Source organism: Parasteatoda tepidariorum, chromosome 7 (genome assembly GCF_982258835.1).
Source record: "Parasteatoda tepidariorum strain Cologne lab strain chromosome 7, Ptep-v5.0, whole genome shotgun sequence".
Classification (NCBI taxonomy): Eukaryota; Metazoa; Arthropoda; class Arachnida; order Araneae; family Theridiidae; genus Parasteatoda; species Parasteatoda tepidariorum.
Genome location: NC_141761.1, coordinates 3,626,413 through 3,641,090, shown reverse-complemented (window position 1 = coordinate 3,641,090; position 14,678 = coordinate 3,626,413). Strand labels below are relative to the sequence as shown.

Genomic DNA, 14,678 nt, shown 5'->3' with positions numbered 1-14,678 from the left:
ATTTCATTCTTTTGTAACTGTTATATTAAGATACAAAGTCTACGGCGTTCATTCTAGACCTTAAAAAGGGCATTAGAAACTGGAAAGAGCCCCTAAAAAAGGGCACCCATCATAAAAAAAAGCATTATGTACAAATATTTGCTTGACTTTTAAGACACTCAAAATATACAAAATTTATCACTAAAAATTTTTTTTAGCGATAATTAGTTTAAATTAAAAAAAAATAGTTCCTTAGTTAAATTGGTACTTTCTAGAAATTGGTTTTAAAGTGAGCTTATTATCAAATTTCGAAGCTCATAAAAAATATCGATATGGTTTGAGAGTTGGTTGGTGTGAAATTTACAGTTTTACAAAATCCTCAGATTGTTTTTTTTTTTCATGTTGATAGCTATGCTTATTTATGTACTTAATTTAAAATATTTTTTCTTTCTTATCTAGATGATGAAATTGTTGGACATCCTTGAAATTCTTTTGGAAGCTGAAGATTGCAAACAAGAAAGAATTGATGGTGATATCATTGGTAGTCAAAAACTAGAGGCTATCAGCTGATCTAATGGTTAGTTAGTAATTAACAATAAACTTAATTTTTACATACAATTTATGAACTTTGATTATATTAGAGAGATGATTGTGCTCCGGAAAAAGTAGAGATTTTCCCCTTGGATTTTAAAGTTTCCTTCTTGAGGTAAATGCTTAGAAAAAAAGACTCACAAGAATTTACCGTAGGTAGTTAAAGGCATTTGCATAATAAAATATGTACATAATTAAAAAATAACTTAAGCCAATAATTCTCTTTCTTGTGTGTTTTAAAATTTATAATAACTACTGAAACCAAACTTTAAATTTATTAATTGATAATGAATGAGTTCTTATATGACGAGCCTACAATGTGAATTTTTAACATGTGGGTCATTTATTAATTAATTTTTGTAACATAATAGACCTGCTAAATTTAACTAAGGTGCTGGTTTTCAGTTTTGCTACCTAAATGTTTCATTTATTACCTACCTTTAACTACCTTGCATTACCTTTTATATTTTTAACATTCTATTATGTAAACACTTTTTAAATGGTATAGTTATATATTGATCAATTATCGTTTGTTGAAAGTTTAAAATCATCCTATCATTAATTTTACTTAGTGTTAAATTCTTCTAGTCTATTTCTTTATAACAGGAATAAGAAAAGTACTATGAGCATTGTTGTAAGTAGGGTGTCAGCACTGTAAAATGCATATTTATCTACTGCCTAAATTTAATAGAATATTAAGTCATATCTGTAAAATACGCTACAGCAGATAAGATACTGTAAAATTTGTATTTCACTATTTAGATATTATATTATATAATACCCTGGGTATTTACCCGGGTAAATACTTAAAACTCATAAATACCTGGGTATTTATGAGTTTTATTGAAACTTTTATGATCATGTTCTTTTGGGTGTTAAAAAATTATATGTATTTAAGGTACAATTAAGATTTACTTATATGATCAGAAGTTAATTAGTTCTTAACTAAGAAGAAAAATTCCTTCATAAATGATTAAAATCATTGTATTTTAGTTTTTATTTGAGAATGGCTATGGTTTAATCATCCTGAAGTTCACAGCTTGATTCATAATTCCTATTATTTATTGGCTTCTCATCTTAGAAATATATTTTTAAAATGTAAAATATTTTTCAGATTTTAGGTAATTTATTTTAGAAAATTCATCATACAAAAATTTCTCTTTATATGAATACTATGCAATCTAACTCTGATCTATATTTAGTTGTAAAAAAAAAGTAAAACAAAAAAACTGTTTTTCAATAAACAGCTTGAAAGCTTTTTTGTATAACTCAAACAGAAAATTATTAGAAAATAAGCATTTAATGGTGTATTTTTTAAAATAAAGTATTTATTTAAAAAATAACTTTAAAATTGGTTAAAAAAAGTCATTAATATTCCCTTTTCGGAGAAAGAGATACTTATGCAAATTTTACCATATAAAAATAATTCTAACAAAGTAAATATTTGTAATAGTATTGAAAATTAAATGTATGAACACAGATAATTTTACCATTGTGTAATTATCATTTATTTTTCTTAAAAATGGAATATGAATAAATAGGCAGTGTTTCTAAGAGATGGTGGCTATTTTTACAGAAAGGGCAAAGAGGGTACATTTATAGGGATCAAAGGGTAGACAGGGCTTCTAAAGTTGTTTAAGGAAAACTCTGCATAAATCCTACGTAGTGATATAAATACATATTAACATAATACATAAATATATACACATCACATGACACCGTCTATAAAGTGCCACCCTGGCTTCCATAATTCTATAAACAAACATTAAAGAAAAAGTTATCTTTAAAAACTCATTTAATTTTTGATATTCTCCCTTATGTATCCACAATGCGTATTTTTATTCACCAAAGAGTTTAATTTAAAGAAATATTTAATTATAACTTAATGTTATAAATTTAATTGAAAATTCTTAGCAATATTAATAATCAATATTTCACATAAAACTGAAAATTAAATGAAAATGAAACTTATGAAACATTACCTCACTAGCCCAGACAGCAGTGTCAGATGCTTAAATATTTGTTAGTCTAAATTTGTAATTTTTTTTTTTGTTTCATTAAATCACATTAAGTTTTAAACTCTTAGTTCTATTTTCATGTACAAATTCATCAGAGACAACACCTCCCTGTTTAGATATCAAAGTTTAAGTTTTGCACCACTCTGACCTCTTCTGTAAATTTAAGATAGCTGCAAAAACTCACTTTGAACTTAAAATATCGACATTTTGCTTTAAACTGTAACTTCTAACCTTTTTAAACTATAACTTCTTTCTTCTTAAACTATAACTTAAACAATTAACAGCTTTCCTCTAAATATTTTACTGTTCACTTATTTTGATAGAATGTTTCTATAATTTTTTTTAAAAATTCTAAGTAATAAAGGCTCATAGTTTTACTAGTTCCTTAGTTTTGTGATTAAAGGAGTTAAATATGATGTAAGTACTAATTTTTCCAAACATAAAAGTTATTTTAAATTTGTTATTATACATATATATATAAATGAATGTCTTTGGGCTAAGTCTGTGTGCCAAATGCAATGAAATTTGGCATATATATAATTCAAAGCACTAAGAAGATCATTGTCAGTGTTATAGCATTCTATGACGAATTGTTCAAGCGGGATAGGCAAACAAGGAAATTCTGACTAGTTAAGCAGTACCCATTGTTTTGAATTTAACTTTTGACAGTTCAGTTTTTCAACTATTTTAAATATGACATCAGTAGTGATATTTGTTAGCTTACAGATCTATTTGTAAAATAGAGTAAGGAGTTTACTGCTAGTACATTGAATTATTTTTTAATTGCTATAGAATAATCATTCAGAATAAATTTATTCTGGCTAAATTTAATCCTGACTAAAATTTCTGTGAATGATGCCCATCACTCAAACCTTTATATGCTATTAGTTTAAGTAAAAGTGAATATTAAATTTAGTTTATGTTTTTTATTCTTCATAACATGAACTACTCATTCCATCAGGGTATGTAAATGTTAAAATACTTGTCAGGATTTTAGTGATTAGGTTCAAAACTATAAGTATAAAATCTGTCTTCATACTAAACAGTTTATAATAAATTCTGTTATGTACTTACAACAAACATCAACCCTATTTAGGAAATACAAAGCTTATTAAACATGAACTATTACTAGTTATGTTAATGCAAAAATTGAACAATCAAAAGTTTTTTTCATATTTCTTAGTTTACATAAATTAAGTACATTCCATTTACCTCTATTTCATTTGGTGATTCTCCTATTGCAGGTTTTATTTAAAAAAAAAAACATGGGGTTTTCTTTTTATAAAAATGCTAAATTAGATGACTTCTGGTATCAGAAACATTACCAACCATATCATCTATTTAGTTGCACTTGAAATTCATGTTTAAGACAGTATTTTTAAAAACACTTTGCACATCTCTATTGGAATCACCCTACACTATTTGAAGTAAGTTTTGAAATAAATGTTTTTGTTTTATTCACAAAATTAACATTGTAGTTAATTTTTGAAATATTTATCCCTATTCTTCAGTTAACAGAATAAAAATTTTACTATTGTATGTTTCAATTATTGTTTCCGCGTGAAGAGGATGAAATAATAGCCCGTGCAAATCTTTTAGACAACTTAAAAACTGCAGTAAGGATGCAACCAAATAGGTAAAAGTTAAAATCCTTTTTGCACAAGTATTGTAGTGATATTTAATGGTATAATATATAATATAATACCACTAATTAAAATATAATAAGTATTTTAGTGATTAACTAGGGCATCTACAATAAATCCCAAAAGGGTGTTTGACCTCTTTAGTAATTCTGTTCTAAATTTGAAATTTTATGGGTTGTAGCACATTCTTAATTTGCTCCCACATGGATTTAAATTAATTTCATTAAATTTTTTCTGCTTACAATTTATAATTTGTTCTCAAATTAAAATGTCTTTTGTGAATACAATAAATACATAGTAAAAGCTTGATTAGCCAGAATGTGTGTGAATTCTGAAAATTATGATTACTTGAGATAAATTAAGGTAAGTAAGGCAAAGATCATGTATATAATATTAAACATATACATGGAATTTGCCTTACTATTGGACCCCTTTATTTAATTCATAATTTTTTTTAATGTAGCTTGAGATGGAAAAACAACAAAGGACTCAAGTTGAAAATTTGGCAAAAGCTGGATGTTTATCTGATGATGCTAAAGCTGGAATAACCCCAGCACCTGGAATAGTACCATATCCTCCACTACCACCTCCATTTCGTATCGGTAAAACAGCTTTTATTTTACATAAATACAATATGTGTTAATACATTCAATTTCAATATAATATTCTGTTATCACTGTTATCCAGTCAAGACACACTTTAGTAGTTATAAGACACTTTTTAGTAGTTATATGAAAATTTTAAAAGTATTTATTCTTTGAAATGGTTTTATATACAACCATAAGTACATTAGGGAAAATAGGATTGTTTGAAAATATTGAATTTTGTTAGAATGACATGTAAGAATAAAGACAGTACAGTTTTGAGGTGAAACCTTTGCATATATTAACTGAAACTTTTTCAATTTTCAGGAACTTCCATTATAAAGCAGACAATTTTTAAAATTATGCTCTCTGTCAATCCTACACTTAAGTAATAATCCAAGCCAAAATTTCTCTTGGTGATGATGCACATCGGTAACAATCTCTTAACCCCAAGTTGTTGACTATGATATAAGACCACAAATATATCGAGGCATATAAAATTGTTGATAAATATTGAATTTTCTGAAAATGTTAGGTAATAAAAAAAAGAAACAGTTTTAAGGGAAAAATTATTCATTTATTAACTTAGTTTGCCATTCATGCAAATAAAGAAAAACCCATTATAAATTTAACAAATGACATAAATTTTAAAACTGTAGACTCTGGCAATTCTGCACATAAATGACAATCTTTAGACTTAAAAATTGTTTCTTGGTTGTAAAAACATTCATGTAAAAAGAGATGATTTCAATGAAATCTAAGTATCCTTCTTAGCTTCATGCAGTTTTATGTGCTTTTATGATTTCTTAGCTGCAAACTTTACTGCATCAAAAAATCAATCCCTGCCCCTTGTTATTCAATGTTAGTGTATAGCTAGGAAATTTTTGCACAATATTACCCAGGAGCTCAATGCTTATAGAGTCAAGTGAATTCTGAACAAATATTTTAGTATGGTAATTTTTCAACTGTTTTTATTTGTAGACATTTTATTGAATATTATGTTTTTTTGTGTCTTCTTTGATTTATTATTGTGATTATTTTCTATATGAATAATTTTTTAGGTTCATTAAATGACAAACCTTTAAATTTGTCAAGAGTGATGTCTAAAAATATTCCTCAGCCATCAAATCCTTTGAAATCCTTTAATTGGTGTAAACTACCAGAAGTAAGAAAAACAAACTTGCTTATTAATATACTTTTCAAAAAAATAATTCATAAGTGTATAACCAATGTTATTTGAACCGTTTGGGAAAACTGTACAAAGATATTGATTTACAAAAATTTGATAAGACATTTTGTGCTTATCAAAAACAGCAGGTAACATTTTCATAAAAATTAGTAAAATAATTTTTTTCTCTGATTGCATTGGATTTAATGTATAAAATTAAACTTAGATTAAAATTAAAAATATATTCTGTGTTTTTTTTCTCAATTTCTTTGTGTTTGTTCATAGGTAATATTCCTTTTAAGTTATGAAGTATTTCAGATTTTGATAAGTTTCTACTGAAATTTATTCTCAGTGCATAACTCTTGAACGATCGTAAATATTGAGATTTTCTGTTTATTTCTAATTTGAAAACTGTGGTGAAATATACATACACATGTATATATAGTAAAGAAATAGGAATTACTCTACATTATTGTTAATTTTAAAAGATTATTACGTTTGGTTTGTGAAAATTAGTCATTAATGAGAATGCTTGAAGTTTTGGTTTTAAAATTTGAAACTATTGCAAAACTGCAGCTGCCTGTCCTGCAGAAAAAATCATAAGCATATATTTACTTTCTGTTAAATTTATATAGTTGCTTATAGTGCTTATATACACAATAAAATTTGAAAATGTAGAATCTCATTGAAAAAAGAAAGAAAAATAGTATCCACTGTTTTTAACATCTATTGACTAGTATTAGTCATTTAGAGTAGAAAAAAAAACTTGAAGGATATTTTCAACTGTCTAATATTGTTTTAAAGAATACTAATTTTAATATTGTCTATATAATATATGTTATCTAATATATATTATATAAATATTGTCTTAAAGAATTTGTATCTGTTCAGTGCTGATAACGGCAAATGCATTTTAGAAATCATTCTTCTCACATATTTATAATTAAAACACAAGGAATGAAACTTTTATTTTATTAAAAGGCATCCACTTTATTTTTTTTAAACGCAAATAAATTTCTATCTATATTATTGACAGCAAACATAACGAGCAATTTCAATGTTAAACACCTACTCACCAAGCTTTTTTTTTTCGTTCTAGAAATGAATTTTAGACATATCAATCTTTAAATTCTGGACAAATTTTTACATTTATAATGTTACACAGATTTAATTTTTTAAACCTTGTTAAAGACCTTGTTTAGGAATAAATTTAGACAAACTTTCTTAATCTGCTTTCTTCTAGCTTAAATTTGCAATTCTTAATTTTAAATTAGACTATTGATAAAAATAAATTTGAAAAAAAAAATAGTTTATTTTTTCTCTTTTAATTATATTATATTTGCTGTACTCAATCCTTTTAATTGGACAATAATATAAAAAATACATTTTTGTAAAATGTTTTGGAATCACTATTGAATTTATGATAATTGAATTTCCATCTAAAACAACTCTGGAAAATATTTGTGAACAAACTGGTTGCATAATATAAAGTTTCATAATAAAAATTAAAAGCTGTAGGAAATGGTTCCATTCAAATATTTCCAACTTTTTATATTTCAAAAGGAAATAGTTTATTATCTGGTTCCTTTCTTAATAACAACAGTTATGAAAATATTTTATTTTCTCTAAAAGCTAGCATTCGATTATAATTCTACTTATCAGAAAAATATGTATATTGACCTAAAAAATGCTTATTTGCATATAATTATTTGTTATTCAGAAAAGAACCCATTTCTAAACTTCTCTATTTATCACAGTTGGTACACAATTTCAATAAATACAAATCACCACTTTGGAAAGCTTTGCTTATGAAGTTGCAAAGTATGCTGGAAGTTTTGACATTGAAATTTTTTAAAGGCTATTGTATCTGGTGGAAAGCCTGTTATATTAAAAAACACAGTATAATTTTACCCAATTATATGTTTTATTTAATCTTTCCTTCATTTAATAGCCTATCCATATTTGGATATACGGCTATCAATGTTCAACTTTTTAGCCTTATAATTTTGAAACTAATTCAGAAGGAAAAAAAATTTGAAAACTTTCCACAGTTAACCTGACAACAAAGGGTTTCTAATCTTCATTGATAAGCATATATTCTGCATTAAATTAAATTTTGATCATTTGAACTAAATTAAATAAACTTACAAATAATATGAGAGATGTTTATCACTGTAATAATGGCTTCCTTTGATTCTCAATTGTTAATTTTGGTTACGGTTTAATCATTTACAATGATTGTTTCAGAATATCAAATCGAATCTAAAATTTTATTTCAGATCATCAAGTAAATTGTATTTATTGCCCGTTTTCAAGGGCATATTAGTTTCCATAGTTTGTAGATTTGTATTATTCAAGTTATCTATTGCAGTTGTTCCTTATTTCTTTCCTTTACAAAACTAAAAAATTTAATTAAAAAAAATAACGCTTCTAGAAATATTTTTTAAAGGGTAAACAATGTTTATTAATACTTAGTTTACTAATATTTAATTTAGAAAAAACTAATATTTTTATTTTGAAAAAATGTTCAGAAGTTTCTGTATTCTTTTCTCAAAAACTCTTTGGAAGCGTTGAGATCAGAGAGATTATGTTTGATTACAATGCCACCCATCACCAAAAGAAAATTCAGTTAAAAAAAATTTAAAGAATAAAAGACCATATTTTTAAATGTTTAGAATAAAAATATTTAAGCTGTAAGCTAAGAATATTGTTTTTTTAAAAATTTACGACACTTTCAATTCTCTCACCACTCTATTTCGTCCAAATTCTGTTTTTTTTTTTTTTTTTTTTTTTTTTTAAAAGATTAATTTCCTTCTTGTTGAAATGGGACTCTGTTTCTTCCAAATACATTTTTGAAGAGAATAATCATACATAAAGTATTGTTGATAAGTTTTTCATTATGGAACAGCTTCAGTTTTTTTTTTAACAATTTTGAATATCATCCCTGATATTATGATCTCTGTTTTTTCTCTCCATAGTTCTTTCTTTAGCTACTTTTCTTCCATAAATTAATAAATACAAATTTAACCTTTATTAATGCTGTTTGGGACTTAAAATATGAATAGTTGTTTTGGGAGAAATATACTGTCATTTTCTTAATATTTCTCCAAAGTATTTTACAGATGCATAGCATTAAAGACCTTGTTTGAAAAATGTCATAAGATATGGGTTTATGTATAGTTTTCTTAAAGCATTACTTTTTGTAATGATGGATTTAACTGGTGAAGTTTCAAGTGGTGCTGTTGATCTTGCTAAGTAAAATAGACAAATTTATTTTTGAGACATAACAATACATATAAGTTTTATTTATGAGTTTAAAATAATTTTATAATGTATATTTCAAAGTTATTTAGTTAATCAAGTAATGTATGATGTATTAGTTTCCTTATTAATACTTTGTTTAGATTTATCCTGATCCTCCAATCAATATTGTTTTTGTGTATATTTACCACTATAGTTTAATATTAGTATAGTTTATACCATTGTTACATTACTTTTTAACTTGAGCATGAATGATCATAATGTTATTTTTACTTTGACTTCTGTGCAGCATGCTCACATCTAGCTTACATGTTTTTAAATTGTACTTTCAACCTAGTTTATCAAATTTTTCATTCTAAAACAATGATTACAAGAAAAACCAAATATTTCTCCTTTTTATATGTATTAATTGCCTTGAGTTAAATAAACTTGAAAACAAAAGAAATTGTGAATATTTTTTAATATAATGCTTTTACTTTCTTAAGTTAAAAATAAACTGTTTAATGTGTCAAGTATCAATCCGAGGCTTTTCAAAATGTAAGACTTTGCATTAGCTAAAAAAAATGACAACTGCTTTAATCAGTGGATATCATGACACAACAATATTTCCTATTTTTTATTGTAATTGATAGGTTGAAAAAGTTAGCCAATATGTCAAAAATACTACATGTTATATGCTTTTTTATTAGTTCTCATGAAAATCCTTTTTTTTTCCTTACTTATTTACAAACAATTTAAAAAGAAACGAAATGATTTTACTTCATTAATTTTTTCTACATTTTTATTTGTTTAGAAATAATTTATAAACGATGCTCACTACTTACTGTTAACATTTTCCTGGTGATGATGCAGACATGGTTGCAGCTCAAAACAAAGCTATAATTGAAGTTGTTCAGGAACTTGTACGACAGCCGACTCAACCAAATACATGAGTTAAAGATCAGAGTAAGTATTTTTAATGTATTTTTCAATAACTTTAATAACAAACAGATTTATTTCTTGAGTTTTAATTATGTAAAAAATTAAATATTATGAACAAATATATAAATTAACGTGAATGATTTCCTTATAAATTTATATGGTATAATACTATTTATAAAAAAAAGAAAAAATTTTTATCACTCAAAGAATAAATTGAAAAAATTCGAGACTTCAAAGAAATTTGTCATCAGGGTTGTTAGGAGACAGACAACCCTGACTACAGAAACTTAATTTTTTAACTTAACCAAGCTTAAGTCAGTATAGAAAATTACTACTTAAATTTTAGGGACCATAATTGTTTTTCCCTAAAATGTTCATAAGACTGGAAATTTTTAGCATTAAAAACATAAGTCAGGGTGCATAGCGTTTTTAAAAAGTGCTTAAAGGTGCTTTTTTTCGATTTTCGTTTTTTAAAAGTCATTAAAGGTGCTTTTTTCTTTGGGTGTTTTTAAAAAGTGCTTAATTTTCCCTTTTTCAAAATGAGTTTTTTCCTTTACTATGTTAGTTTTCGCTTCAAATTATGCAAAAAAGACGCAGTACACATTGTTCTATTCAACGTTTTCATAAACAATTCAACCCCAACCTATTTCGGCATATTGTCAGTCCGTAGCGTATGAAAACGCCATTAGTTTTGCATGATTGAAAATTTCATGATTTTTGACGATTGTCAAAAACAACGCCAAAAGTTTTTTTTTTTTTTTTTAACAAGATAAAACCGTCATTTGTCAAAAATTTTCCAACCCTGCCTAACTATGGTATTTTTTTAAAGTGCTTAAAAATATTTTTTGAGTGCTTGAAAAGTGCTTATTTTTTCTTGAATAATTTGGCTACGCACCCTGTAAATAAATTTAGCTTATCATAAAATAGTTTAGTTTATCTTTATACAGTGTTAAGCAAAATTCTTTGAAAATTGGAAGATAATAATTTAAAATTTCATGAATATTACAGCAAAAATAGCAATGTGTTGCATTAAACTACAATTGTGATTTCATAAGTTATTTGTAAAATATTTTTGAACTGCATTGTTCAAATTTCAAAAAGTAATGCTAAATGTTCATCCCTTTGCCTCCATTTTTAATAAAATTCTTCATAAGGTTCATGGATGAAAATGCATGTTTATTCATAAAGGATAAGATTTTGAAGTCATATATTATCTCTAATATAAACTGCTGTTTGTAGAAAATGCAACACCATGAAGGAATCATCAGAATCAAATGAAATTCGCAGCAAATGTCAATTATAGGATATTATGCAAATTAAGAAAGTTTCAGAGCCATCGCGCGTGCGTGGCGCGCGCAGCGCCCTCTGAATTGATGCTGAAAGCGTATAAATAAAGTGCTGTAGCGGGACGTTGAAAATAGTCTATGATTATTTGTTAGTGGCAAACGTTTAGTGAGACCTGAGTATGCCTCCACGACGGAAGAATAAGAAATTCAAGCAACTTACGGAGTTTGAACGAGGGAGGATAATCGGCCTTCGAGAAGGAGGATTTTCCTATCGCGCAATAGCAGCTCGTATGCAGCGGAACAGTTCCACAGTGATGCGAGTTTGGAAGCAGTGGACCGACGAGCACCGAACAACTCGAAAAACAGGCACTGGACGACAGAAGGTGACATCAGAGCGCGATGATCGACACCTGCTCCGCATGGCGGTGAATGATCGCACAGCTTCCTCCAGGCAGCTGGCAGCACATTGGTCTACTGCTACAGGTGTACAATTGTCGGCTTCGTCAATTCGTCATCGTCTGCTGCGCCGTGGATTGCGTGCAAGGGTGCCATTATACAGGATTCCCCTCACGGCGGATCATCGACGGCTGCGTCGGCAGTGGGCTCTTGAGCACAGAGACTGGCGAGCTGATTGGCACCAAGTTGTCTTTTCAGATGAATCACGCTTCAATTTGTGGACCCATGATGGCCGTGTTCGTGTTAGACGTTATGCCGGTCAACTCTGCCTTCCTGAGTGTATTATTGAACGACATAGTGGTCGAACACCCGGAGTTATGGTCTGGGGTGCGATTTCGTATCATGGACGATCCAATTTGATACGAATTGAGGGTAATCTCAATAGCAACAGATACGTCCGTGAAGTGCTACAGCCCGAAGTCGTTCCTTTCCTTCAAGGCATCCCTGGAGCTATCTTTCAGCAGGATAATGCACGCCCACATGTTGCGCGGACTGTTAGAGACTTCTGTTCAGCACAACGCATGCAACTTCTTCCTTGGCCTGCTTATTCGCCGGATATGTCGCCTATTGAGCACGTGTGGGATATGGTTGGTCGGCGTCTCACTCGTGATCCGCGTCCTGCAGTTTCCAAAGACGAACTTTGGTTGCGCATACAAGCGATATGGAATTCTCTTCCTCAAGCAGATATTCAACATCTGCTTGACTCCATGCCACGTCGTATAGCAGCACTTATTGCAGCGCGTGGTGGCTGCACCAAATACTGATTTCGGACGCTTAATTTGTTTCTTTTGTTTTGAAAATTTCATCATTTATTTGTATCAGTACAAGTCGTTTCTCAGGGATGAGATTTTTCCGCTTTTTAGCTGATTTCCGCCTTTTTCACTTTTATCTCTTGAATTTCAGCTTTTTTATCAAAAATTCAGATTTTTCTAAAAATTTCACTTTTTTTTTATAAGTATTCCGCTTTTTCAGAAAATTCACCCATTTTCAAAGAGAAACACAAAATTCAAACTACATAGCTACCAATCCTTTCTCATTTTTACTTATTTTAGCTATTTTCTCCCCTTTTACTTGCAGCAGATAAGATTTTCCGAATTTCTTACCCGCCCTCCAGGTAGATCCGATTTTTTTAGTTCAAACGACGCTGTTTCTGACAAGCCTTTTAGAGGTCCCAAGCCTGCCAATATCTCGATTCTTATTCACACGATTTTAATATCAAACATAGCTTTTCATATTTGCGTGTTGAGATTCTTATTCACGCGATTTGAATATTGTACGTTGTGCTTCGTATTTACGCCTTTTTAAAAACCTATGAAGCGATTCGTATTCCCGCAAGTTTAAAATTCAATGTCTTGATTTGCTCATGCGGTTTATAATATCTAACATTGATTTTCGTATTTATACGTGATTTTAAAATAAGGCATTGGGATTCGCATTCACGCATTCTAAAAATTATGCATCATAATTCTTATTTATGCAATCTAAAAATTACGCATCATGATTCGTATTTACGCGATCTAAAAATTATGAATCGGGATTTGTATTTACGCATTTTAAAAATTCTATATCCCATTTTGTATTTTCTCATTTTAAAAATCGTATATCTAGTTTCATATTCATGTGATTTCAAAATCCATAATTGTTATTCATATTCACGCAATTTTAAGATCAACTCTCGCGATTCTTGTAAGAAGTAAATTTTTTTTAAAATTAGTTACTTACTATAAAGGTGACTGTTTTTCTAGCGACGATTATTAGTATGCATATGTAAGTGTTACAACATCAGAGAAACTGGAAGGGAATATATTCAAAACTTACATTCTGTGCTTGCAAAGAAGAAAAAATAGGATTTGTCACAAGATGTTTGAAGATGGACTAACGACTAAATATAGCAAACATAAAAGATATAGGAAACAAAAGCAATAACTTAAAAAGGGATTCAATTAATTTTTTTTTTTGTTGGAAAAAGAGTTAATATTTAAAAGAGTTAACTCATCATCAAAATTTTATTTGTAATTGCTGTTATTTATGCTATAAAATGCAAAATTCTTATCAAATAAAAAACAATTATCTAAACAATTGCTGATTGTCATGTAATTTTTCAAACTAAAATAGCAATTTTTGTATGTTAAGGAGTTACTATCTATTTCTACTTCACTGTTATTGATATGTTTCAAAGGGCTGTAGTTAGATTAGACTATAACATGAACATAATGATTTGGTCCATTGTTAAAGTTTTTTTTTCCCAATAAAATTTAAAAAGTAATATTACTGATATATTTGCTATAAATCACATAACAGTATTTATTAAAAGAAATGAAATATTAATGTACATTCTCAGTAGTTTTAATTTGCTAAACCAAGTAGTTTTTCAAGTAATATGTGAACTGAGGAAAAATATAATTTCCAGCTTTATTTTTTCAATTGGTAATTTTTATTTTCACTAAATGTTAAGTATCAATGTAGTCGTTTTTATAATAATAGATTAGTACGCAATTGTATGTCAACACATTATTTATTACCTTAAACTGTCTGGAATTTATTATTAAAGGGCTGCGCTTGCGTAAAATTTACTATCGTGGAAATTCAGCTTTTTTGCCTTTTGGCTAATCTCATCCCTGGTTTCTGCATTAAATTTCATTTGATTCTGATGATTCTTTCATGGTGTTGCATTTTCTACAAACAGCAGTTTACAATAATTTGGTAAGGATATAATTATTGTAAATATTATGTAGTAAATATATTTTTTATTTGTGGCAAGTTGTAAAAAG

At 28.0% G+C, this 14,678-nt stretch overlaps 1 protein-coding gene across 11 annotated transcripts in view; it reads left to right on the top strand.

Annotated features, from left to right (window-relative positions):
* The window catches only part of LOC147806733 (uncharacterized), a 36,332-nt gene that overhangs the window by 13,473 nt on the left and 8,181 nt on the right, over nucleotides 1-14,678 (top strand). For 6 of the 11 annotated variants that reach the window (XR_015435098.1, XM_087167125.1, XM_087167123.1 and 3 more), the window contains 4 exons: nucleotides 439-556; nucleotides 4,695-4,833; nucleotides 5,877-5,980; nucleotides 10,038-10,189. Coding sequence is in view for 9 of the 11 variants with exons in the window: in XM_087167126.1 (XP_087023252.1) it covers nucleotides 554-556; nucleotides 4,695-4,833; nucleotides 5,877-5,980; nucleotides 10,038-10,043 (252 nt within the window). In the remaining 2 variants the exon portion in view is untranslated. Of the gene's footprint in view, nucleotides 1-438; nucleotides 557-3,899; nucleotides 4,016-4,133; nucleotides 4,225-4,694; nucleotides 4,834-5,876; nucleotides 5,981-6,113; nucleotides 6,133-10,037; nucleotides 10,190-14,678 lie in introns of those variants that run through there. The other 5 variants (XM_087167129.1, XM_087167128.1, XM_087167124.1 and 2 more) reach the window with 5 other exon arrangements.